The sequence below is a fragment of the Pristiophorus japonicus genome, unplaced genomic scaffold (genome assembly GCF_044704955.1).
Source record: "Pristiophorus japonicus isolate sPriJap1 unplaced genomic scaffold, sPriJap1.hap1 HAP1_SCAFFOLD_228, whole genome shotgun sequence".
Classification (NCBI taxonomy): Eukaryota; Metazoa; Chordata; class Chondrichthyes; family Pristiophoridae; genus Pristiophorus; species Pristiophorus japonicus.
The window spans coordinates 702761-730000 of record NW_027251994.1 but is presented as its reverse complement, the minus strand read 5'-3'; the positions used below and the strand labels follow the sequence as shown (position 1 = coordinate 730000).

Below are 27240 nucleotides of genomic sequence, written 5' to 3'. Positions count from 1 at the left end.
TGCAACGTCTGCGGTCACTTGGCGCGTATGTGCAGGAAGCCTGCAGCCAGGTTCATGTACGAGGAGGGCGGGCCCGATGTAAGCCCTACGAGGCCAAATAAATACTGGGGTAATCGCTGGAAGCTGAAGTTCAGCGAGTTCATGTGGAGCACATATACAGTTCATACACCAGGACACCACCGATAATGATGAAAGTGCTCCTCAATGGCATCCCAGTATTAATGGAGCTAGACACGGGGGCCAGCCAGTCCCTGATGGGTATAAAACAGTTCGAAAGGTTGTGGGCGTCTAAGGCCAGGAGGCCAAAATTATTGCCGATTGACGCACAGCTACGGACATACACAAAGCAGATCATTCCGGTGCTAGGCAGCGCCACGGTAGTCGTGACCCACAAAGATTCGGAGAACAGGTTGCCGCTCTGGATTGTCCCAGGGGACGGTCCCGCACTACTGGGGAGGAGTTGGCTTGCTGTCATGAACTGGAAATGGGGCGATGTCAATGCAATTTCTTCTGTGGAGCGAGTATCATGCTTACAGGTCCTGGACAAATTTGACTCATTATTTCAACCCAGCATCGACACTTTCATGGGGGCCAAGGTAGTGATTCACATAAACCCGGACTCCAGACCAGTACACCACAAGGCCAGAGCGGTGCCGTACGTGATGCGGGAAAAGATAGAAGGCGAATTGGACCGCCTGCTGAGGGAAGGCATCATCTCGCCAGTCGAATTCAGTGACTGGGTGAGCCCGATTGTGCCGGTGCTCAAGGTGGATGGGTCGGTCAGGATATGTGGTGATTACAAGACCACCATCAATCGGATGTCACTCCAAGACCAGTACCTGCTACCGAGAGCGGAGGACCTCTTTGCGACGCTATCCGGTGGCAAACTTTTTTCAAAATTGGACCTGACCTCAGCTTACATGACCCAGGAGCTGGCGAGTGAGTCGAAGAAGCTGACCACCATCACGACACACAAGGGGTTGTTTGAGTACAACAGATGTCCGTTCGGGATTCGTTCGGCCGCCGCGATCTTCCAACGAAATATGGAAAGCCTCCTCAAGTCGATTCCCGGGACGGTGGTTTTTCAGGACGACATCCTCATCACGGGTTGCGATACTGAAGAACACGTCCACAACCTGGAGGAGGTGCTACGCAGACTGGACCGGGTAGGTCTGCGACTGAAAAAGGCGAAGTACGTCTTCCTAGCTCCAGAGGTAGAATTCCTGGGGAGGAGGGTAGCAGCAGACGGGATCAGCCCTACTGCATCCAAGACGGAAGCGATCCAGAGAGCACCCAGACCCCGTAACACGACGGAGCTGCGTTCGTTCCTGGGGCTCCTAAACTATTTTGGTAACTTTCTTCCCAAATTGAGCACGCTGCTAGAGCCGCTACACGTGCTCCTACGCAAAGGTTGCGAATGGGTCTGGGGGGACAGCCAGGAAAGGGCTTTTAATAGAGCACGCAATTTGTTATGTTCCAACAATCTGTTAACGCTATATGACCCATGTAAGAAACTTGTGTTAACGTGCGATGCGTCGTCCTATGGTGTCGGGTGTGTGTTGCAGCATGTCAATGCCAAGGGTCAGTTACAGCCGGTAGCTTATGCCTCCAGGAGTCTGTCCCAGGCAGAAAGGGGCTACGGGATGGTAGAAAAGGAGGCGCTCGCATGTGTATATGCGGTAAAGAAAATGCACCAGTACCTGTTTGGCAGGAAATTTGGCCTGGTCGAGGACGCTAACGTTGGTGCGTCTGTCCTCCCGGGGGATTTGCAGGATCTTGCAGAGTCATCGTTGGTGGTATTTCTCCAGCGACTTGAGGTGTCTACTGTACACGGTCCGTGTCTCTGAGCCATACAGGAGGGCGGGTATCACTACAGCCCTGTAGACCATGAGCTGGGGGTGAGGTACCTACTGTACATGGTCCATGTCTCTGAGCCATACAGGAGGGCGGGTATCACTACAGCCCTGTAGACCATGAGCTGGGGGTGAGGTACCTACTGTACATGGTCCATGTCTCTGAGCCATACAGGAGGGCGGGTATCACTACAGCCCTGTAGACCATGAGCTGGGTAGTGGATTTGAGGGCCTGGTCTTCGAACACTCTTATCCTCAGGTGACCGAAGGCTGCACTGGTGCACTGGAGGCGGTGTTGGACATTTCTGAGGTCTGAGAAAGTGACTCTTGTCATGTCTGGGTTGTAGTTTATAGTCTTGACATTAACCGTGCTACATTTGTGTGTCTGTACGGATTCTCTAACCTCTGACCTTTCTCCCCCATACAGCAAAGGTCACGGATGCCGGCCAGCCAATCACCATCTCGTCGCTTACAACCCTCTGCTCCCTCCTGATCATCTGCTTTCTGCAATAACCTTCTTCAGTAATGAGACTAATTGCTGCACGTTATCAGAATTAAATATTACAGCAACGTAGTCATCAGATTTATACGATTTTTTCTTTCAATATTGGTGCAATCCTTAAAAATCAGTTGTGTTTTCGAATGTGGTGTAAATTTTATTCTGTCTGCCTGTCAATCAACGGTTCCTAATAAATAGCATTAACCCACACAAATTGTCAGTGTCCTTGTTTTACTCAGCATTATCCAGCTGATCGGAGAATCACAGAACGGGCACAGCCCAGGAGGCCGCCATTCCGCCCCTCGAGCCCGTGACGGCTCTCTGCAAGGGCACCTCAGCCAGCCCCACTCCCCCCGCCCTCTCCCCGGAGCCCGGTACATCTCCCTCCTTCAGGGACGTATCCAACTCCCCTTCTGCAAGCCACGATTGAGTCTGCCTCCCCCACCCTCTCTCAGTCAGCGCAGTCCCGATCCTAAACACTCGCTGCGTAAAAACACGTTTCTCCTCGTGTCACATCAGAACATCAGAAATAGGAGCAGGAGTGGGCCATTCGGCCCCTCGAGCCTGCTCCGCCATTTAATACCATCATGGCTGATCCCATCATGGACACAGCTCCACTTCCCTGCCCGCCCCCTTATCCCCTTATCGGTTAAGAAACTGTCTATCTCTGTCTTAAATATATTCAATGTCCCAGCCTCCACAGCTCTCTGAGGCAGAGAATTCCACAGATTTACAACCCTCTGAGAGAAGAAATTCCTCCTCATCTCAGTTTTAAATGGGCGGCCCCTTATTCTAAGACCATGCCCCCTAGTTCTAGTCTCCCCCATCAGTGGAAACATCCTCTCTGCATCCTCCTTGTCAAGCCCCCTCATAATCTGATACGTTTCGATAAGATCACCTCTCATTTCTTCTGAATTCCAATGAGTAGAGGCCCAACCTCCTCAACCTTTCCTCATAAGTCAACCCCCTCAACTCCGGAATCAACTGAGTGAACCTTCTCTGAACTGCCTCCAAAGCAAGTATATCCTTTCGTAAATATGGAGACCAAAACTGCACGCAGTACTCCAGGTGTGGCCTCACCAATACCCTGTATAACTGGAGCAAGACTTCCCTGCTTTTATACTCCATCCCCTTTGCAATAAAGGCCAAGATTCCATTGGCCTTCCAAAGTGCATGACCTCACACTTTCCAACATTTTACTCCATCTGTCAAATTGTTGCCCACTCACTTAGCCTGTCTATGACCTTTTGCAGATTTTTTTGTGTTCCTCACACATTGCTTTTCCTCCCATCTTTGTATTGTCAGCAAACTTGGCTACGTTACACTCATCCCTTCTTCCAAGTGGTTAATATAGATTGTAAATAGCTGGGGTCCCGGCACTGATCCCTGCGACACCCCACTAGTTACTGATTGCCAACCCGAGAATGAACCATTTATCCCGACTCTCTGTTCTCTGTTAGTTAGCCAATCCTCTATCCATGTTAATATATTACCCTCAACCCCGTGAACTTTTATCTTGTGCAGTAACCTTTTATGTGGCACCTTGTCAAATGCCTTCTGGAATTCCAAATACACCACATCCACTGGTTCCCCTTTATCCATCCTGTTCGTTACATTCTCGAAGAACTCCAGCAAATTTGTCAAACATGACTTCCCCTTCATAAATCCATGCTGACTCTGCCTGACCGAATTTTGCTTTTCCAAATGTCCTGCTACTGCTTCTTTAATACTGGACTCCAACATTTTCCCAACCACAGATGAAATTGTGCCCCGTGCACCCAACTCCAAGTCATTGATATACAGCAGGAAAAGCGGTGGTCCCAGTACTGACTCCTGGGAAACACCAGTGTATAACTTCCTCCTGTCCGGAACACCACCCTTCACCACACTCTCTGCTTCCTCTCACTCGGCCAATCCCGTCTATTCCATGGACTCCAACTTTGCTGGCAAGCCGATTATGTGGCACTTTGTCGAACGCCTTTTGGAAACTATATACATCACATCAACCGCATTGCCCTCATCAATCCTCTCTGCTACTTCATCAAAAGAACGCGATCAAGTCGGTTAAACACGATTTGCCTTTGACAAATCCGTGCTGGCTTTACTGAATTAATCCACCATTGCCCAAGAGACTGTTAACATTGTCTCTGATTATTGTTTCTAAAAGCTGCTCCACTCCCGAGGTAAAACTGCCCGGCCTGTAGTTGCTGCGTTTATCCTTACGCCCTTTTTTTGGCCAAGGGTGTGTGGTGTATGAAATGATACAATGAACGCCATACTCTGAGCCAGTGACCACGTGGAACCTGCTCACAGATGAGGATTCCTTCCGTGGGTTTAAGGTGTTCCCGAACTTGAGCGCACAGTTCTTTGTAATCCTTTTTCTGCCGGAAAAGTGGGTGAGAGTAGATTCTTGATGAGTGCATAGATCGTGGGGTCACAGACAGTGAGAAAAACTGCCCTGCACTTCTCTGCATCCTTGTCTAAGAAACACAGACAATAGGTGCAGGAGCAGGCCATTCGGCCCTTCGAGCCTGCACCACCATTCACTATGATCATGGCTGATCATTCCCTCAGTACCCCATTCCTGCTCTCTCTCCATACCCCCTTGATCCCTTTAGCCGTAAGGGCCACATCTAACTCCCTTTTGAATATATCCAACGAACTGGCCTCAACAACTTTCTGTGGTAGAGAATTCCACAGGTTCACAATTCTCTGAGTGAAGAAGTTTCTCCTCATCTCGGTCCTAAATGACTTACCCCTTATCCTTCGACTGGTTCTGGATTTCCCCAACATCAGGAACATTCTTCCTGCATCTAACCTGTCCAGTCCCGTCAGAATTTTATATGTTTCTATGAAATCCCCTCTCATTCTTCTAAATTCCAGTGAATATAAGCCCAGTCGATCCAGTCTTTCTTCATATGTCAGTCCTGCCATCCCGGGAATCAGTCTGGTGAACCTTCGCTGCACTCCCTCAATAGCAAGAACGTCCTTCCTCAGATTAGGAGACCAAAACTGAACACAATATTCCAGGTGAGGCCTCACCAAGGCCCTGTACAACTGCAGTAACACCTCCCTGCTCCTATACTCAAATCCTCTCGCTATGAAAGCCAACATACCATTTTCCTGCTGTACCTGCATGCCAACCTTCAATGACTGATGTACCACGACACCCAGGTCTCGTTGCACCTCCCCTTTTCCTAATCTGCCGCCATTCAGATAATATTCTTCCTTCCTGTCTTTGTTTAGGTCGTTTGCCATAAAATCCTGGTCAAGACGATTTGTGAAATCTCCCCAATCCTCTCCCTCATTGAATCTCTTGAGAATTCCAAAAGTACTCGATCGTGCTGTGCTCGCTATACCTTTGCGTGGATTCGTATTTGTCTCGTCGCCAGTTGTGATGTATGAAATGATACAATGAACTCCGTACTGTGAGCCAGTGACTAGGTGTAACCTGGCCAGTCTTCAATGGCTTCCAGAAGTGAAGATACAACGGTTATATACCAGGCCCAGCATGAGTGTACCTATGACTTTCGCACCTCCGACGGTAGTGCCCCCTGTTGGTGGGCAGACCTTATGTACATACAGAACAGGGTGTAACTTTAACAATTCTCCAGTCCTCTGGCACACATTGTTTGCTGACGAAACAAAGCTGGGAGGAAAAGCAATGTGTGAGGAGGACACAAAAAATCTGCAAAAGGACATAGACAGGCTAAGTGAGTGGGCAAAAATTTGTCAGATGGAGTATAATGTGGGAAAGTGTGAGGTCATGCACTTTGGCAGAAAAAATCAAAGAGCAAGTTATTATTTAAATGGAGAAAGATTGCAAAGTGCCGCAGTACAGCGGGACCTGGGGTTCACTTGTGCATGAAACACAAAAGGTTAGTATGCAGGTACAGCAAGTGATCAGGAAGGCCAATGGAACACTGTCCTTTATTGCAAAGGGGATGGAGTATAAAAGCAGGGAAGTCTTGCTCCAGTTATACAGGGTATTGGTGGGGCCACACCTGGAGTACTGCGTGCAGTTTTGGTTTCCGTATTTACGAAAGGATATACTTGCTTTGGAGGCAGTTCAGAGAAGGTTCACTTGGTTGATTCCGGAGATGAGGGGGTTGACTTATGAGGAAAGGTTGAGGAGGTTAGGCCTCTACTCATTGGAATTCAGAAGAATGAGAGGTGATCTTATCGAAACGTATAAGATTATGAGGGGGCACGACAAGGTGGATGCAGAGAGGATGTTTCCACTGATGGGGGAGACTAGAACTAGGGGGCATGGTCTTAGAATAAGGGGCCGCCCATTTAAAACTGAGATGAGAAGGAATTTCTTCTCTCAGAGGGTTGTAAATCTGTGGAATTCTCTGCCTCAGAGAGCTGTGGAGGCCGGGACATTGAATATATTTAAGACAGAGATAGACAGTTTCTTAACCGATAAGGGGATAAGGGGGCGGGCAGGGAAGTGGAGCTGAGTCCATGATGGGATCAGCCATTAAATGGCGGAGCAGGCTCGAGGGGCCGAATGGCTGACTCCTGCTCCTATTTCTTATGTTCTTATTATCACCCTTTCAGGCAGTGAGTTTCCCCCCAGACCCCCACCACCCTCTGGGTGAAGACATTTCTCCTCAAACCCCCTCCAAACCTCCCCCCAATTAATTTCAATCTATGCCCCCTGGTTGTGGACCCCTCTGCCGAGGGAAACAGGTCCGTCCTATCCACTCTATCCAGGCCCCTCATCATTTTATACACCTCAATCAGGTCTCCCCTCAGCCTCCTCTGTTCCAAAGCAAACAACCCCAGCCTATCCAATCTTTCCCCATCGCTAAAATTCTCCAGTCCAGGCAACATCCTGGTAAATCTCCTCTGTACTATCTCCAGTGCAACATCCTGGTAAATCTCCTCTGTACCCTCTCCAGTGCAACATTCTGGTAAATCTCCTCTGTACCCTCTCCAGTGCAACATCCTGGTAAATCTCCTCTGTACCCTCTCCAGTGCAACATCCTGGTAAATCTCCTCTGTACCGTCTCCAGTACAACATCCTGGTAAATCCCCTCTGTACCCTCTCCAGTGCAATATCCTGGTAAATCTCCTCTGTGCCCTCTCCAGTGCAACATCCTGGTAAATCTCCTTCGTATCCTCTCCAGTGCACCATCCTGGTAAATCTCCTCTGCACCCTCTCGAGTGCAACATCCTGGTAAATCTCCTCTGTACCCTCTCCAGTGCAACATCCTGGTAAATCCCCTCTGCACCCTATCTCGTGCAACATCCTGGTAAATCTCCTCTGTGCCCTCTCCAGTGCAACATCCTGGTAACTCTCCTCTGTACCGTCTCCAGTACAACATCCTGGTAAATCCCCTCTGTACCCTCTCCAGTGCAACATCCTGGTAAATCTCCTCTGTGCCCTCTCCAGTGCAACATCCTGGTAAATCTCCTTCGTACCCTCTCCAGTGCACCATCCTGGTAAATCTCCTCTGCACCCTCTCTAGTGCAACATCCTGGTAAATCTCCTCTGCACCCTCTCCAGTGCAACATCCTGGCAAATCTCCTCTGTACCCTCTCCAGTGCAACATCCTGGTAAATCTCCTCTGTACCCTCTCTCGTGCAACATCCTGGTAAATCTCCTCTGTACCCTCTCCAGTGCAACATCCTGGTAAATCTCCTCTGTACCCTCTCCAGTGCAACATCCTGGTAAATCTCCTCTGTACCCTCTCCAGTGCAACATCCTGGTAAATCCCCTCTGTACCCTCTCTAGTGCAACATCCTGGTAAATCCCCTCTGCACCCTCTCTCGTGCAACATCCTGTTAAATCTCCTCTGTACCCTCTCCAGTGCAACATCCTGGTAAATCTCCTCTGTACCCTCTCCAGTGCGACATCCTGGTAAATCTCCTCTGTACCCACTCCAGTGCAACATTCTGGTAAATCTCCTCTGTAACCTCTCCAGTGCAACATCCTGGTAAATCTCCTCTGTACCCTCTCCAGTGCAACATCCTGGTAAATCTCTGTACCATCTCCAGGCAACATGCTGTTAAATCTCCTCTGTACCCTCTCCAGTGCGACATCCTGGTAAATCTCCTCTGTACCCTCTCCAGTGCAACATCCCGATAAATCTCCCCTGTACCCTCTCCAGTGCAACATCCTGGTAAATCCCCTCTGTACCCTCTCCAGTGCCACATCCTGGTAAATCCCCTCTGTACCCTCTCCAGTGCAACATCCTGGTAAATCCCCTCTGCACGCTCTCTCGTGCAACATCCTGGTAAATCTCCTCTGTATGCACTCCAGTGCAACATCCCGATAAATCTCCCCTGTACCCTCTCCAGTGCAACATCCTGGTAAATCTCCTCTGTAACCTCTCCAGTGCAACATCCTGGTAAATACCCTCTGCACCCTCTCTCGTGCACCATCCTGGTAAATCTCCTCTGTATCCTCTCCAGTGCAACGTCCTGGTAATTCTCCTCTGTACCCTCTCCAGGCAACATCCTGGTAAATCTCCTCTGTACCCTCTCCAGTGCGACATCCTGGTAAATCTCCTCTGTACCCTCTCCAGTGCAACATCCCGATAAATCTCCCCTGTACCCTCTCCAGTGCAACATCCTGGTAAATCTCCTCTGTACCCTCTCCAGTGCAACATCCTGGTAAATCTCCTCTGCACGCTCTCTCGTGCAACATCCTGGTAAATCTCCTCTGTATCCACTCCAGTGCAACATCCCGATAAATCTCCCCTGTACCCTCTCCAGTGCAACATCCTGGTAAATCTCCTCTGTAACCTCTCCAGTGCAACATCCTGGTAAATACCCTCTGCACCCTCTCTCGTGCAACATCCTGGTAAATCTCCTCTGTATCCTCTCCAGTGCAACTTCCTGGTAATTCTCCTCTGTATCCTCTCCAGTGCAACATCCTGGTAAATCTCGATCTGTACCCTCTCCAGTGCAACATGCTGGTAAATCTCCTCTGTACCCTCTCCAGTGCAACATCCTGGTAAATCTCCTCTGTACACTCTCTCGTGCAACATCCTGGTAAATCCCCTCTGCACCCTCTCTCGTGCAACATCGTGGTAAATCTCCTCTGTATCCACTCCAGTGCAACATCCTGGTAAATCCCCTCTGTACCCTCTTCAGTATAACATCCTGGTAAATCTCCTCTGTACCCTCTCCAGCGCGACATCCTGGTAAATCTCATCTGTACCCTCTCCAGTGCAATATCCTGGTAAATCTCCTTTGTACCCTCTCTAGTGCAACATCCTGGTAAATCTCCTCTGTTCCCTCTCCAGTGCAACATCCTGGTAAATCTCCTCTGTGTACTCTCCAGTGCAACATCCTGGTAAATCTCCTCTGTACCCTCTCCAGTGCAACATGCTGGTAAATCTCCTCTGTACCTTCTCCAGTGCAACATCCTGGTAAATCTCCTCTGCACCCTCTCCAGTGCAACATCCTGGTAAATCTCCTCTGTACCCTCTCCAGTGCAACATCCTGGTAAATCTCCCCTGTACCCTCTCCAGAGCAACATCCTGGTAAATCTCCTCTGTACCCTCTCCAGTGCAATCACATCCAAGCAAATTTCCGCTGTACCCTCTCCAGTGTAACATCCTGGTAAATCTCCTCTGTCCCCTCTCCAGTGTAAAATCCTGTTAAATCTCCTCTGTACCCTCTCCAGTGCAACATCCTGGTAAATCTCCTCTGTACCCTCTCCAGTGCAACATGCTGGTAAATCTCCTCTGTACGCTCTCCAGTGCAACATCCTGGTAAATCTCCTCTGTACCCTCTCCAGTGCAACATCCTGGTAGATCTCCTCTGTACCATCTCCAGGCAACATCCTGGTAAATCTCCTCTGCACCCTCTCCAGTGCGACATCCTGGTAAATCTCCTCTGTACACTCTCCAGTGCAACATCCTGGTAAATCTCCTCTGTACCCTCTCCATTGCGACATCCTGGTAAATCTCCTCTATACCCTCTCGAGTGCAACATCCTGGTAAATCTCCTCTGTACCCTCTCCAGTGCAACATCCTGGTAAATCTCTTCTGTATCCTCTCCAGTGCAACATCCTGGTAACTCTCCTCTGTACCCTCTCCAGTGCAACATCCTGGTAAATCTCTTCTGTACCCGCTCCAGTGCAACATCCTGGTAAATCTGATCTGTACCCTCTCCAGTGTAACATCCAGGTAAATCTCCTCTGTTCCCTCTCCAGTGCAACATCCTGGTAAATCTCCTCTGTACTCTCTCCAGTGCAACATGCTGGTAAATCTCCTCTGTACCCTCTCCAGGCAACATCCTGGTAAATCTGCTGTGTACCCTCTCCAGTGCAACAACCTGGCAAATCTCTTCTGTACCCTCTCTAGTGCAACATCCTGGTAAATCTCCTCTGAACCCTCTCCAGTGCGACATCCTGGTAAATGTCCTCTATACCCTCTCCAGTGCAACATCCTGGTAAATGTCCTCTATACCCTCTCCAGTGCAACATCCTGGTAAATCTCCTCTGTACTCTCTCCAGTGCAACATGCTGGTAAATCTCCTCTGTACCTTCTCCAGCGCAACATCATGGTAAATCTCTTCTGTACCCTCTCCAGTGCAACATCCTGGTAAATCTCATCTGTACCCTCTCCAGTGTAACATCCTGGTAAATCTCCTCTGTACGCTCTCCAGTGCAACATCGTGGTAAATCTCTTCTGTACCCTCTCTAGTGCAACATCCTGGTCAATCTACTCTGTACCCTCTCCAGTGCAACATCCTGGTAAATCTCCTCTGTACCCTCTCCAGTGCAACAACCTGGTAAATCTCCTGTGCTCCCTCTCCAGTGCAATATCCTGGTAAATAGCCCCTGTACCCTTTCCAGTGCAACATCCTGGTAAATCTCCTCTGTACCCTCTCCAGTGCAGCATCCTGGTAAATCGCCTCAGTACACTCTCCAGTGCAACATCCTGGTAAATCTCCGCTGTACCCTCTCCAGTGCAACATCCTGGTAAATCCCCTCTGTACCCTCTCCAGTGCAACATCCTGGTAAATCTCCTCTGTACCCTCTCCAGTGTAACATCCTGGTAAATCTCCTCTGTACCCGCTCCATTGCAACATCCTGGTAAATCTCCTCTGGACCCTCTCCAGTGCAATATCCTGGTAAATAGCCTGTGTGCCCTCTCCAGTGCAACATCCTGGTAAATCTCCTCTGTATCCTCTCCAGTGCAACATCCTGGTAAATCTCCTCTGTACCCTCTCCAGTGCAACATCCTGGTAAATCTCCTCTGTACCCTCTCCAGTGCAACATCCTGGTAAATCTCCTCTGTACCCTCTCCAGTGCAATATCCTGGTAAATAGCCTCTGTACTCTCTCCAGTGCAACATCCTGGTAAATCTCCTCTGTACCCTCTCCAGTGCAACATCCTGGTAAATCTCATCTGTACCCTCTCTATTGCAACATACTGGTAAATCTCCTCTGTACCCTCTCCAGTGCAACATCCTGATAAATCTGCCCAGTACCCTCTCCAGTGCAACATCCTAATAAATCTCCTCTGTCCCCTCTCCAGTGCAACATCCTGATCAATCTCTTCTGTACCCTCTCCAGTGCAACATCCTGGTAAATCTCCTGCGTACCCTCTCGAGTGCAACATCCTGGTAAATCTCCTCTGTACCCTCTCCAGTGCAACATCGTGGTAAATCTCCTCTGCACCCTCTCCAGTGCAATATCCTGGTAAATAGCCTCTGTACCCTCTCCAGTGCAACATCCTGGTAAATCTCCTCTGTACCGTGTCTAGTGCAACATCCTGGTAAATCCCCTCTGCACCCCCTCTCGTCCAACATCCTGGTAAATCTCCTCTCTATCCAGTCCAGTGCAACATCCTGGTAAATCTCCTCGATACCCTCTCCAGTGCAACATCCTGGTAAATCTCCTCTGTACCCTCTCCAGTGCAACATGCTGGTAAATCTCCTCTGTACGCTCTCCAGTGCAACATCCAGGTCAATCTCTTCTGTACCCTCTCCAGTGTAACATCCTGGTAAATCTCCTCTGTACGCTCTCCAGTGCGACATCCTGATAAATCTCCTCTGTACCCTCTCCCGTGCAATATCCTGGTAAATAGCCTCTGTACCCTCTCCAGTGTAACATCCTGGTAAATCTCCTCTGTACCCGCTCCAGTGCAACATCCTGGTAAGTCTCCTCTGGACGCTCTCTCGTGCAACATCCTGGTAAATCTCCTCTGTATCCACTCCAGTGCAACATCCCGATAAATCTCCCCTGTACCCTCTCCAGTGCAACATCCTGGTAAATCTCCTCTGTAACCTCTCCAGTGCAACATCCTGGTAAATACCCTCTGCACCCTCTCTCGTGCAACATCCTGGTAAATCTCCTCTGTATCCTCTCCAGTGCAACTTCCTGGTAATTCTCCTCTGTATCCTCTCCAGTGCAACATCCTGGTAAATCTCGATCTGTACCCTCTCCAGTGCAACATGCTGGTAAATCTCCTCTGTACCCTCTCCAGTGCAACATCCTGGTAAATCTCCTCTGTACACTCTCTCGTGCAACATCCTGGTAAATCCCCTCTGCACCCTCTCTCGTGCAACATCGTGGTAAATCTCCTCTGTATCCACTCCAGTGCAACATCCTGGTAAATCCCCTCTGTACCCTCTTCAGTATAACATCCTGGTAAATCTCCTCTGTACCCTCTCCAGCGCGACATCCTGGTAAATCTCATCTGTACCCTCTCCAGTGCAATATCCTGGTAAATCTCCTTTGTACCCTCTCTAGTGCAACATCCTGGTAAATCTCCTCTGTTCCCTCTCCAGTGCAACATCCTGGTAAATCTCCTCTGTGTACTCTCCAGTGCAACATCCTGGTAAATCTCCTCTGTACCCTCTCCAGTGCAACATGCTGGTAAATCTCCTCTGTACCTTCTCCAGTGCAACATCCTGGTAAATCTCCTCTGCACCCTCTCCAGTGCAACATCCTGGTAAATCTCCTCTGTACCCTCTCCAGTGCAACATCCTGGTAAATCTCCCCTGTACCCTCTCCAGAGCAACATCCTGGTAAATCTCCTCTGTACCCTCTCCAGTGCAATCACATCCAAGCAAATTTCCGCTGTACCCTCTCCAGTGTAACATCCTGGTAAATCTCCTCTGTCCCCTCTCCAGTGTAAAATCCTGTTAAATCTCCTCTGTACCCTCTCCAGTGCAACATCCTGGTAAATCTCCTCTGTACCCTCTCCAGTGCAACATGCTGGTAAATCTCCTCTGTACGCTCTCCAGTGCAACATCCTGGTAAATCTCCTCTGTACCCTCTCCAGTGCAACATCCTGGTAGATCTCCTCTGTACCATCTCCAGGCAACATCCTGGTAAATCTCCTCTGCACCCTCTCCAGTGCGACATCCTGGTAAATCTCCTCTGTACACTCTCCAGTGCAACATCCTGGTAAATCTCCTCTGTACCCTCTCCATTGCGACATCCTGGTAAATCTCCTCTATACCCTCTCGAGTGCAACATCCTGGTAAATCTCCTCTGTACCCTCTCCAGTGCAACATCCTGGTAAATCTCTTCTGTATCCTCTCCAGTGCAACATCCTGGTAACTCTCCTCTGTACCCTCTCCAGTGCAACATCCTGGTAAATCTCTTCTGTACCCGCTCCAGTGCAACATCCTGGTAAATCTGATCTGTACCCTCTCCAGTGTAACATCCAGGTAAATCTCCTCTGTTCCCTCTCCAGTGCAACATCCTGGTAAATCTCCTCTGTACTCTCTCCAGTGCAACATGCTGGTAAATCTCCTCTGTACCCTCTCCAGGCAACATCCTGGTAAATCTGCTGTGTACCCTCTCCAGTGCAACAACCTGGCAAATCTCTTCTGTACCCTCTCTAGTGCAACATCCTGGTAAATCTCCTCTGAACCCTCTCCAGTGCGACATCCTGGTAAATGTCCTCTATACCCTCTCCAGTGCAACATCCTGGTAAATGTCCTCTATACCCTCTCCAGTGCAACATCCTGGTAAATCTCCTCTGTACTCTCTCCAGTGCAACATGCTGGTAAATCTCCTCTGTACCTTCTCCAGCGCAACATCATGGTAAATCTCTTCTGTACCCTCTCCAGTGCAACATCCTGGTAAATCTCATCTGTACCCTCTCCAGTGTAACATCCTGGTAAATCTCCTCTGTACGCTCTCCAGTGCAACATCGTGGTAAATCTCTTCTGTACCCTCTCTAGTGCAACATCCTGGTCAATCTACTCTGTACCCTCTCCAGTGCAACATCCTGGTAAATCTCCTCTGTACCCTCTCCAGTGCAACAACCTGGTAAATCTCCTGTGCTCCCTCTCCAGTGCAATATCCTGGTAAATAGCCCCTGTACCCTTTCCAGTGCAACATCCTGGTAAATCTCCTCTGTACCCTCTCCAGTGCAGCATCCTGCTAAATCGCCTCAGTACACTCTCCAGTGCAACATCCTGGTAAATCTCCGCTGTACCCTCTCCAGTGCAACATCCTGGTAAATCCCCTCTGTACCCTCTCCAGTGCAACATCCTGGTAAATCTCCTCTGTACCCTCTCCAGTGTAACATCCTGGTAAATCTCCTCTGTACCCGCTCCATTGCAACATCCTGGTAAATCTCCTCTGGACCCTCTCCAGTGCAATATCCTGGTAAATAGCCTGTGTGCCCTCTCCAGTGCAACATCCTGGTAAATCTCCTCTGTATCCTCTCCAGTGCAACATCCTGGTAAATGTCCTCTGTACCCTCTCCAGTGCAACATCCTGGTAAATCTCCTCTGTACCCTCTCCAGTGCAACATCCTGGTAAATCTCCTCTGTACCCTCTCCAGACAATATCCTGGTAAATAGCCTCTGTACTCTCTCCAGTGCAACATCCTGGTAAATCTCCTCTGTACCCTCTCCAGTGCAACATCCTGGTAAATCTCATCTGTACCCTCTCTATTGCAACATACTGGTAAATCTCCTCTGTACCCTCTCCAGTGCAACATCCTGATAAATCTGCCCAGTACCCTCTCCAGTGCAACATCCTAATAAATCTCCTCTGTCCCCTCTCCAGTGCAACATCCTGATCAATCTCTTCTGTACCCTCTCCAGTGCAACATCCTGGTAAATCTCCTGCGTACCCTCTCGAGTGCAACATCCTGGTAAATCTCCTTTGTACCCTCTCTAGTGCAACATCCTGGTAAATCTCCTCTGTACCCTCTCTAGTGCAACATCCTGGTAAATCTCCTCTGTACCTTCTCCAGTGCAATATCCTGGTAAATCTCGTCTGTACCCTCTCCAGTGCAACATCCTGTTAAATCTCTGTACCCTCTCCAGTGCAACATCCTGGTAAATCTCGTCTGTACCCTCTCCAGTGCAACATCCTGGTAAATCTCTGTACCCTCTCCAGTGCAACATCCTGGTAAATCTCCTCTGTACCCTCTCCAGTGCAACATCCTGGTAAATCTCCTCTGTACCCTCTCCAGTGCAACATCCTGGTAAATCTCCTCTGTACCCTCTCCAGTGCAATATCCTGGTAAATAGCCTCTGTACCCTCTCCAGTGCAACATCCTGGTAAATCTCCTCTGTACCCTCTCCAGTGCAACATACTGGTAAATCTCCTCTGTACGCTCTCCAGTGCAACATCCTGGTAAATCTCCCCTGTAACCTCTCCAGTGCAACATCCTGGTAAATCTCCTGTGTACCCTCCCGAGTGCAATATCCTGGTCAATGGCCTCTGTACCCTCTCCAGTGCAACATCCTGGTAAATCTCCTCTGCACCCTCTCCAGTGCAATATCCTGGTAAATAGCCTCTGTACCCTCTCCAGTGCAACATCCTGGTAAATATCCTCTGTACCGTGTCCAGTGCAACATCCTGGTAAATCCGCTCTGCACCCTCTCTCGTCCAACATCCTGGTAAATCTCCTCTGTATCCAGTCCAGTGCAACATCCTGGTAAATCTCCTCGATACCCTCTCCAGTGCAACATCCTGGTAAATCTCCTCTGTACCCTCTCCAGTGCAACATGCTGGTAAATCTCCTCTGTACCCTCTCCAGTGCAACATCCAGGTCAATCTCATCTGTACCCTCTCCAGTGCAACATCCTGGTAAATCTCCTCCATAAACTCTCCAGTGCAACATCCTGGTAAATCTCCTTTGTACCCTCTCTAGTGCAACATCCTGGTAAATCTCCTCTGTACCCTCTCCAGTGCAACATCCTGGTAAATCACCTCTGTACCCTCTGCAGTGCAACATCCTGGTAATCTCCTCTGTACCCTCACCAGTGCAACATCCTGGTAAATCCCCTCTGTACCCTCTCCAGTGCATCATCCTGGTAAATCTCCTCTGTACCCTCTCCAGTGCAACATCCTGGCAAATCTCCTCTGTACCCTCTCTAGTGCAACATCCTGGTAAATCTCCTCTGTACCTTCTCCAGTGCAACATCCTGGTAAATCTCGTCTGTACCCTCTCCAGTGCAACATCCTGTTAAATCTCTGTACCCTCTCCAGTGCAACATCCTGGTAAATCTCGTCTCTACCCTCTCCAGTCCAACATCCTGGTAAATCTCTTTACCCTCTCCAGTGCAACATCCTGGTAAATCTCCTCTGTACCCTCTCCAGTGCAATATCCTGGTAAATAGCCTCTGTACCCTCTCCAGTGCAACATCCTGGTAAATCTCCTCTGTACCCTCTCCAGTGCAACATCCTGGTAAATCTCCTCTGTACCCTCTCTAGTGCAACATACTGGTAAATCTCCTCTGTACCCTCTCCAGTGCAACATCCTGATAAATCTCCCCTGTACCCTCTCCAGTGCAACATCCTGGTAAATCTCCTGTGTACACTCTCTAGTGCAATATCCTGGTAAATAGCCTCTGTACCCTCTCCAGTGCAACATCCTGGTAAATCTCCTCTGCACCCTCTCCAGTGCAATATCCTGGTAAATAGCCTCTGTACCCTCTCTAGTGCAACATCCTGGTAAATCTCCTCTGTACCGTGTCCAGTGCAACATCCTGGTAAATCCCCTCTGCACCCTCTCCAGTGCAACATGCTTGTAAATCTCCTCTGTACCCTCTCCAGTGCAACATCCAGGTCAATCTCTTCTGTACCCTCTCCAGTGTAACATCCTGGTAAATCTCATCTGTACCCTCTCCAGTGCAACATCCTGGTAAATCTCCTCCATAACCTCTCCAGTGCAACATCCTGGTAAATCTCCTTTGTACCCTCTCTAGTGCAACATCCTGGTAAATCTCCTCTGTACTCTCTCCAGTGCAACATCCTGGTAAATCACCTCTGTACCCTCTGCAGTGCAACATCCTGGTAACCTCCTCTGTACCCTCACCAGTGCAACATCCTGGTAAATCCCCTCTGTACCCTCTGCAGTGCAACTTCCTGGTAATCTCCTCTGTAGCCTCTCCAGTGTGACATCCTGGTAAATCTCCTCTGTACACTCTCCAGTGCATCATCCAGGTAAATCTCCTCTGTACCCTCTCCAGTGCAACATCCTGGTAAATCTCCTCTGTACCCTCTCTAGTGCAACATCCTGGTAAATCTCCTCTGTACCTTCTCCAGTGCAACATCCTGGTAAATCTCGTCTGTTCCCTCTCCAGTGCAACATCCTGGTAAATCTCTGTACCCTCTCCAGTGCAACATCCTGGTAAATCTCCTCTGTACCCTCTCCAGTGCAATATCCTGGTAAATAGCCTCTGTACCCTCTCCAGTGCAACATCCTGGTAAATCTCCTCTGTACCCTCTCCAGTGCAATATCCTGGTAAATAGCCTCTGTACCCTCTCCAGTGCAACATCCTGGTAAATCTCCTCTGTACCCTCTCCAGTGCAACATCCTGATAAATCTCCCCTGTACCCTCTCCAGTGCAACATCCTGGTAAATCTCCTGTGTACCTTCTCTAGTGCAATATCCTGGTAAATAGCCTCTGTACCCTCTCCAGTGCAACATCGTGGTAAATCTCCTCTGCACCCTCTCCAGTGCAATATCCTGGTAAATAGCCTCTGTACCCTCTCCAGTGCAACATCCTGGTAAATCTCCTCTGTACCGTGTCTAGTGCAACATCCTGGTAAATCCCCTCTGCACCCCCTCTCGTCCAACATCCTGGTAAATCTCCTCTCTATCCAGTCCAGTGCAACATCCTGGTAAATCTCCTCGATACCCTCTCCAGTGCAACATCCTGGTAAATCTCCTCTGTACCCTCTCCAGTGCAACATGCTGGTAAATCTCCTCTGTACGCTCTCCAGTGCAACATCCAGGTCAATCTCTTCTGTACCCTCTCCAGTGTAACATCCTGGTAAATCTCCTCTGTACGCTCTCCAGTGCGACATCCTGATAAATCTCCTCTGTACCCTCTCCCGTGCAATATCCTGGTAAATAGCCTCTGTACCCTCTCCAGTGTAACATCCTGGTAAATCTCCTCTGTACCCGCTCCAGTGCAACATCCTGGTAAGTCTCCTCTGGACGCTCTCTCGTGCAACATCCTGGTAAATCTCCTCTGTATCCACTCCAGTGCAACATCCCGATAAATCTCCCCTGTACCCTCTCCAGTGCAACATCCTGGTAAATCTCCTCTGTAACCTCTCCAGTGCAACATCCTGGTAAATACCCTCTGCACCCTCTCTCGTGCAACATCCTGGTAAATCTCCTCTGTATCCTCTCCAGTGCAACTTCCTGGTAATTCTCCTCTGTATCCTCTCCAGTGCAACATCCTGGTAAATCTCGATCTGTACCCTCTCCAGTGCAACATGCTGGTAAATCTCCTCTGTACCCTCTCCAGTGCAACATCCTGGTAAATCTCCTCTGTACACTCTCTCGTGCAACATCCTGGTAAATCCCCTCTGCACCCTCTCTCGTGCAACATCGTGGTAAATCTCCTCTGTATCCACTCCAGTGCAACATCCTGGTAAATCCCCTCTGTACCCTCTTCAGTATAACATCCTGGTAAATCTCCTCTGTACCCTCTCCAGCGCGACATCCTGGTAAATCTCATCTGTACCCTCTCCAGTGCAATATCCTGGTAAATCTCCTTTGTACCCTCTCTAGTGCAACATCCTGGTAAATCTCCTCTGTTCCCTCTCCAGTGCAACATCCTGGTAAATCTCCTCTGTGTACTCTCCAGTGCAACATCCTGGTAAATCTCCTCTGTACCCTCTCCAGTGCAACATGCTGGTAAATCTCCTCTGTACCTTCTCCAGTGCAACATCCTGGTAAATCTCCTCTGCACCCTCTCCAGTGCAACATCCTGGTAAATCTCCTCTGTACCCTCTCCAGTGCAACATCCTGGTAAATCTCCCCTGTACCCTCTCCAGAGCAACATCCTGGTAAATCTCCTCTGTACCCTCTCCAGTGCAATCACATCCAAGCAAATTTCCGCTGTACCCTCTCCAGTGTAACATCCTGGTAAATCTCCTCTGTCCCCTCTCCAGTGTAAAATCCTGTTAAATCTCCTCTGTACCCTCTCCAGTGCAACATCCTGGTAAATCTCCTCTGTACCCTCTCCAGTGCAACATGCTGGTAAATCTCCTCTGTACGCTCTCCAGTGCAACATCCTGGTAAATCTCCTCTGTACCCTCTCCAGTGCAACATCCTGGTAGATCTCCTCTGTACCATCTCCAGGCAACATCCTGGTAAATCTCCTCTGCACCCTCTCCAGTGCGACATCCTGGTAAATCTCCTCTGTACACTCTCCAGTGCAACATCCTGGTAAATCTCCTCTGTACCCTCTCCATTGCGACATCCTGGTAAATCTCCTCTATACCCTCTCGAGTGCAACATCCTGGTAAATCTCCTCTGTACCCTCTCCAGTGCAACATCCTGGTAAATCTCTTCTGTATCCTCTCCAGTGCAACATCCTGGTAACTCTCCTCTGTACCCTCTCCAGTGCAACATCCTGGTAAATCTCTTCTGTACCCGCTCCAGTGCAACATCCTGGTAAATCTGATCTGTACCCTCTCCAGTGTAACATCCAGGTAAATCTCCTCTGTTCCCTCTCCAGTGCAACATCCTGGTAAATCTCCTCTGTACTCTCTCCAGTGCAACATGCTGGTAAATCTCCTCTGTACCCTCTCCAGGCAACATCCTGGTAAATCTGCTGTGTACCCTCTCCAGTGCAACAACCTGGCAAATCTCTTCTGTACCCTCTCTAGTGCAACATCCTGGTAAATCTCCTCTGAACCCTCTCCAGTGCGACATCCTGGTAAATGTCCTCTATACCATCTCCAGTGCAACATCCTGGTAAATGTCCTCTATACCCTCTCCAGTGCAACATCCTGGTAAATCTCCTCTGTACTCTCTCCAGTGCAACATGCTGGTAAATCTCCTCTGTACCTTCTCCAGCGCAACATCATGGTAAATCTCTTCTGTACCCTCTCCAGTGCAACATCCTGGTAAATCTCATCTGTACCCTCTCCAGTGTAACATCCTGGTAAATCTCCTCTGTACGCTCTCCAGTGCAACATCGTGGTAAATCTCTTCTGTACCCTCTCTAGTGCAACATCCTGGTCAATCTACTCTGTACCCTCTCCAGTGCAACATCCTGGTAAATCTCCTCTGTACCCTCTCCAGTGCAACAACCTGGTAAATCTCCTGTGCTCCCTCTCCAGTGCAATATCCTGGTAAATAGCCCCTGTACCCTTTCCAGTGCAACATCCTGGTAAATCTCCTCTGTACCCTCTCCAGTGCAGCATCCTGGTAAATCGCCTCAGTACACTCTCCAGTGCAACATCCTGGTAAATCTCCGCTGTACCCTCTCCAGTGCAACATCCTGGTAAATCCCCTCTGTACCCTCTCCAGTGCAACATCCTGGTAAATCTCCTCTGTACCCTCTCCAGTGTAACATCCTGGTAAATCTCCTCTGTACCCGCTCCATTGCAACATCCTGGTAAATCTCCTCTGGACCCTCTCCAGTGCAATATCCTGGTAAATAGCCTGTGTGCCCTCTCCAGTGCAACATCCTGGTAAATCTCCTCTGTATCCTCTCCAGTGCAACATCCTGGTAAATCTCCTCTGTACCCTCTCCAGTGCAACATCCTGGTAAATCTCCTCTGTACCCTCTCCAGTGCAACATCCTGGTAAATCTCCTCTGTACCCTCTCCAGTGCAATATCCTGGTAAATAGCCTCTGTACTCTCTCCAGTGCAACATCCTGGTAAATCTCCTCTGTACCCTCTCCAGTGCAACATCCTGGTAAATCTCATCTGTACCCTCTCTATTGCAACATACTGGTAAATCTCCTCTGTACCCTCTCCAGTGCAACATCCTGATAAATCTGCCCAGTACCCTCTCCAGTGCAACATCCTAATAAATCTCCTCTGTCCCCTCTCCAGTGCAACATCCTGATCAATCTCTTCTGTACCCTCTCCAGTGCAACATCCTGGTAAATCTCCTGCGTACCCTCTCGAGTGCAACATCCTGGTAAATCTCCTTTGTACCCTCTCTAGTGCAACATCCTGGTAAATCTCCTCTGTACCCTCTCTAGTGCAACATCCTGGTAAATCTCCTCTGTACCTTCTCCAGTGCAATATCCTGGTAAATCTCGTCTGTACCCTCTCCAGTGCAACATCCTGTTAAATCTCTGTACCCTCTCCAGTGCAACATCCTGGTAAATCTCGTCTGTACCCTCTCCAGTGCAACATCCTGGTAAATCTCTGTACCCTCTCCAGTGCAACATCCTGGTAAATCTCCTCTGTACCCTCTCCAGTGCAACATCCTGGTAAATCTCCTCTGTACCCTCTCCAGTGCAATATCCTGGTAAATAGCCTCTGTACCCTCTCCAGTGCAACATCCTGGTAAATCTCCTCTGTACCCTCTCCAGTGCAACATACTGGTAAATCTCCTCTGTACGCTCTCCAGTGCAACATCCTGGTAAATCTCCCCTGTAACCTCTCCAGTGCAACATCCTGGTAAATCTCCTGTGTACCCTCCCGAGTGCAATATCCTGGTCAATGGCCTCTGTACCCTCTCCAGTGCAACATCCTGGTAAATCTCCTCTGCACCCTCTCCAGTGCAATATCCTGGTAAATAGCCTCTGTACCCTCTCCAGTGCAACATCCTGGTAAATATCCTCTGTACCGTGTCCAGTGCAACATCCTGGTAAATCCGCTCTGCACCCTCTCTCGTCCAACATCCTGGTAAATCTCCTCTGTATCCAGTCCAGTGCAACATCCTGGTAAATCTCCTCGATACCCTCTCCAGTGCAACATCCTGGTAAATCTCCTCTGTACCCTCTCCAGTGCAACATGCTGGTAAATCTCCTCTGTACCCTCTCCAGTGCAACATCCAGGTCAATCTCATCTGTACCCTCTCCAGTGCAACATCCTGGTAAATCTCCTCCATAAACTCTCCAGTGCAACATCCTGGTAAATCTCCTTTGTACCCTCTCTAGTGCAACATCCTGGTAAATCTCCTCTGTACCCTCTCCAGTGCAACATCCTGGTAAATCACCTCTGTACCCTCTGCAGTGCAACATCCTGGTAATCTCCTCTGTACCCTCACCAGTGCAACATCCTGGTAAATCCCCTCTGTACCCTCTCCAGTGCATCATCCTGGTAAATCTCCTCTGTACCCTCTCCAGTGCAACATCCTGGCAAATCTCCTCTGTACCCTCTCTAGTGCAACATCCTGGTAAATCTCCTCTGTACCTTCTCCAGTGCAACATCCTGGTAAATCTCGTCTGTACCCTCTCCAGTGCAACATCCTGTTAAATCTCTGTACCCTCTCCAGTGCAACATCCTGGTAAATCTCGTCTCTACCCTCTCCAGTCCAACATCCTGGTAAATCTCTTTACCCTCTCCAGTGCAACATCCTGGTAAATCTCCTCTGTACCCTCTCCAGTGCAATATCCTGGTAAATAGCCTCTGTACCCTCTCCAGTGCAACATCCTGGTAAATCTCCTCTGTACCCTCTCCAGTGCAACATCCTGGTAAATCTCCTCTGTACCCTCTCTAGTGCAACATACTGGTAAATCTCCTCTGTACCCTCTCCAGTGCAACATCCTGATAAATCTCCCCTGTACCCTCTCCAGTGCAACATCCTGGTAAATCTCCTGTGTACACTCTCTCGTGCAATATCCTGGTAAATAGCCTCTGCACCCTCTCCAGTGCAATATCCTGGTAAATAGCCTCTGTACCCTCTCTAGTGCAACATCCTGGTAAATCTCCTCTGTACCGTGTCCAGTGCAACATCCTGGTAAATCCCCTCTGCACCCTCTCCAGTGCAACATGCTTGTAAATCTCCTCTGTACCCTCTCCAGTGCAACATCCAGGTCAATCTCTTCTGTACCCTCTCCAGTGTAACATCCTGGTAAATCTCATCTGTACCCTCTCCAGTGCAACATCCTGGTAAATCTCCTCCATAACCTCTCCAGTGCAACATCCTGGTAAATCTCCTTTGTACCCTCTCTAGTGCAACATCCTGGTAAATCTCCTCTGTACTCTCTCCAGTGCAACATCCTGGTAAATCACCTCTGTACCCTCTGCAGTGCAACATCCTGGTAACCTCCTCTGTACCCTCACCAGTGCAACATCCTGGTAAATCCCCTCTGTACCCTCTGCAGTGCAACTTCCTGGTAATCTCCTCTGTAGCCTCTCCAGTGTGACATCCTGGTAAATCTCCTCTGTACACTCTCCAGTGCATCATCCAGGTAAATCTCCTCTGTACCCTCTCCAGTGCAACATCCTGGTAAATCTCCTCTGTACCCTCTCTAGTGCAACATCCTGGTAAATCTCCTCTGTACCTTCTCCAGTGCAACATCCTGGTAAATCTCGTCTGTTCCCTCTCCAGTGCAACATCCTGGTAAATCTCTGTACCCTCTCCAGTGCAACATCCTGGTAAATCTCCTCTGTACCCTCTCCAGTGCAATATCCTGGTAAATAGCCTCTGTACCCTCTCCAGTGCAACATCCTGGTAAATCTCCTCTGTACCCTCTCCAGTGCAATATCCTGGTAAATAGCCTCTGTACCCTCTCCAGTGCAACATCCTGGTAAATCTCCTCTGTACCCTCTCCAGTGCAACATCCTGATAAATCTCCCCTGTACCCTCTCCAGTGCAACATCCTGGTAAATCTCCTGTGTACCTTCTCTAGTGCAATATCCTGGTAAATAGCCTCTGTACCCTCTCCAGTGCAACATCGTGGTAAATCTCCTCTGCACCCTCTCCAGTGCAATATCCTGGTAAATAGCCTCTGTACCCTCTCCAGTGCAACATCCTGGTAAATCTCCTCTGTACCGTGTCTAGTGCAACATCCTGGTAAATCCCCTCTGCACCCCCTCTCGTCCAACATCCTGGTAAATCTCCTCTCTATCCAGTCCAGTGCAACATCCTGGTAAATCTCCTCGATACCCTCTCCAGTGCAACATCCTGGTAAATCTCCTCTGTACCCTCTCCAGTGCAACATGCTGGTAAATCTCCTCTGTACGCTCTCCAGTGCAACATCCAGGTCAATCTCTTCTGTACCCTCTCCAGTGTAACATCCTGGTAAATCTCCTCTGTACGCTCTCCAGTGCGACATCCTGATAAATCTCCTCTGTACCCTCTCCCGTGCAATATCCTGGTAAATAGCCTCTGTACCCTCTCCAGTGTAACATCCTGGTAAATCTCCTCTGTACCCGCTCCAGTGCAACATCCTGGTAAGTCTCCTCTGGACCCTCTCCAGTGCAATATCCTGGTAAATAGCCTGTGTGCCCTCTCCAGTGCAACATCCTGGTAAATCTCCTCTGTATCCTCTCCAGTGCAACATCCTGGTAAATCTCATCTGTACCCTCTCCAGTGCAACATCCTGGTAAATCTCCTCTGTACCCTCTCCAGTGCAACATCCTGGTAAATCTCCTCTGTACCCTCTCCAGTGCAATATCCTGGTAAATAGCCTCTGTACCCTCTCCAGTGCAACATCCTGGTAAATCTCCTCTGTACCCTCTCCAGTGCAACATCCTGGTAAATCTCCTCTGTACCCTCTCTAGTGCAACATACTGGTAAATCCCCTCTTCACCCTCTCTCGTGCAATATCCTGGTAAATCTCCTCTGTACCCTCTCTAGTGCAACATCCTTGTAAATCTCCTCTGTCCCCTCTCCAGTGCAGCATCCTGGTAAATCTCCTCTGTACCCTCTCCAGTGCAACATCCTGGTAAATCCCCTCTGTACCCTCTCCAGTGCAACATCCTGGTAAATCCCCTCTGCACGCTCTCTCGTGCAACATCCTGGTAATTCTCCTCTGTATCCACTCCAGTGCAACATCCCGATAAATCTCCCCTGTACCCTCTCCAGTGCAACATCCTGGTAAATCTCCTCTGTATCCTCTCCAGTGCAACTTCCTGGTAATTCTCCTCTGTATCCTCTCCAGTGCAACATCCTGGTAAATCTCCTCTGTACCCTCTCCAGTGCAACATGCTGGTAAATCTCCTCTGTACCCTCTCCAGTGCAACATCCTGGTAAATCTCCTCTGTACACTCTCTCGTGCAACATCCTGGTAAATCCCCTCTGCACCCTCTCTCGTGCAACATCGTGGTAAATCTCCTCTGTACCCTCTCCAGGCAACGTGCTGTTAAATCTCCTCTGTACCCTCTCCAGTGCGACATCCTGGTAAATCTCCTCTGTACCCTCTCCAGTGCAACGTCCCGATAAATCTCCCCTGTACCCTCTCCAGTGCAACATCCTGGTAAATCTCCTCTGTACCCTCTCCAGTGCAACATCCTGGTAAATCCCCTCTGTACCCTCTCCAGTGCAACATCCTGGTAAATCCCCTCTGCACGCTCTCTCGTGCAACATCCTGGTAAATCTCCTCTGTATCCACTCCAGTGCAACATCCCGATAAATCTCCCCTGTACCCTCTCCAGTGCAACATCCTGGTAAATCTCCTCTGTAACCTCTCCAGTGCAACATCCTGGTAAATACCCTCTGCACCCTCTCTCGTGCAACATCCTGGTAAATCTCCTCTGTATCCTCTCCAGTGCAACTTCCTGGTAATTCTCCTCTGTATCCTCTCCAGTGCAACATCCTGGTAAATATCCTCTGTACCCTCTCCAGTGCAACATGCTGGTAAATCTCCTCTGTACCCTCTCCAGTGCAACATCCTGGTAAATCTCCTCTGTACACTCTCTCGTGCAACATCCTGGTAAATCCCCTCTGCACCCTCTCTCGTGCAACATCGTGGTAAATCTCCTCTGTATCCACTCCAGTGCAACATCCTGGTAAATCCCCTCTGTACCCTCTCCAGTATAACATCCTGGTAAATCTCCTCTGTACCCTCTCCAGTGCGACATCCTGGTAAATCTCCTCTGTACCCTCTCCAGTGAAATATCCTGGTAAATCTCCTTTGTACCCTCTCTAGTGCAACATCCTGGTAAATCTCCTCTGTTCCCTCTCCAGTGCAACATCCTGGTAAATCTCCTCTGTGTACTCTCCAGTGCAACATCCTGGTAAATCTCCTCTGTACCCTCTCCAGTGCAACATCCTGGTAAATCTCCTCTGTACCCTCTCCAGAGCAACATCCTGGTAAATCTCCTCTGTACCTCTCCAGTGCAATCACATCCAAGCAAATTTCCTCTGTACCCTCTCCAGTGCGACATCCTGGTAAATCTCCTCTGTACCCTCTCCAGTGCAATACCCTGGTAAATCTCCTTTGTACCCTCTCTAGTGCAACATCCTGGTAAATCTCCTCTATTCCCTCTCCAGTGCAACATCCTGGTAAATCTCCTCTGTGTACTCTCCAGGGCGACATCCTGGTAAATCTCCTCTGTACCCTCTCCAGTGCAATATCCTGGTAAATCTCCTTTGTACCCTCTCTAGTGCAACATCCTGGTAAATCTCCTCTGTTCCCTCTCCAGTGCAACATCCTGGTAAATCTCCTCTGTATCCTCTCCAGTGCAACTTCCTGGTAATTCTCCTCTGTATCCTCTCCAGTGCAACATCCTGGTAAATCTCCTCTGTACCCTCTCCAGTGCAACATGCTGGTAAATCTCCTCTGTA

At 49.3% G+C, this 27240-nt stretch overlaps 1 protein-coding gene across 1 annotated transcript in view; it reads left to right on the top strand.

Moving 5' to 3' along the window:
• Positions 1 to 2560, top strand: part of LOC139245654 (IgGFc-binding protein-like) — a 184758-nt gene extending 182198 nt beyond the window's left edge. The window contains exon 32 of the mRNA XM_070871233.1: positions 2281 to 2560. Within this exon, the coding sequence (XP_070727334.1) occupies positions 2281 to 2366 (86 nt within the window). The 3' untranslated portion in view covers positions 2367 to 2560. The remainder of the gene's footprint in view (positions 1 to 2280) is intronic.
• Positions 2561 to 27240: the final 24680 nt, after the last annotated feature.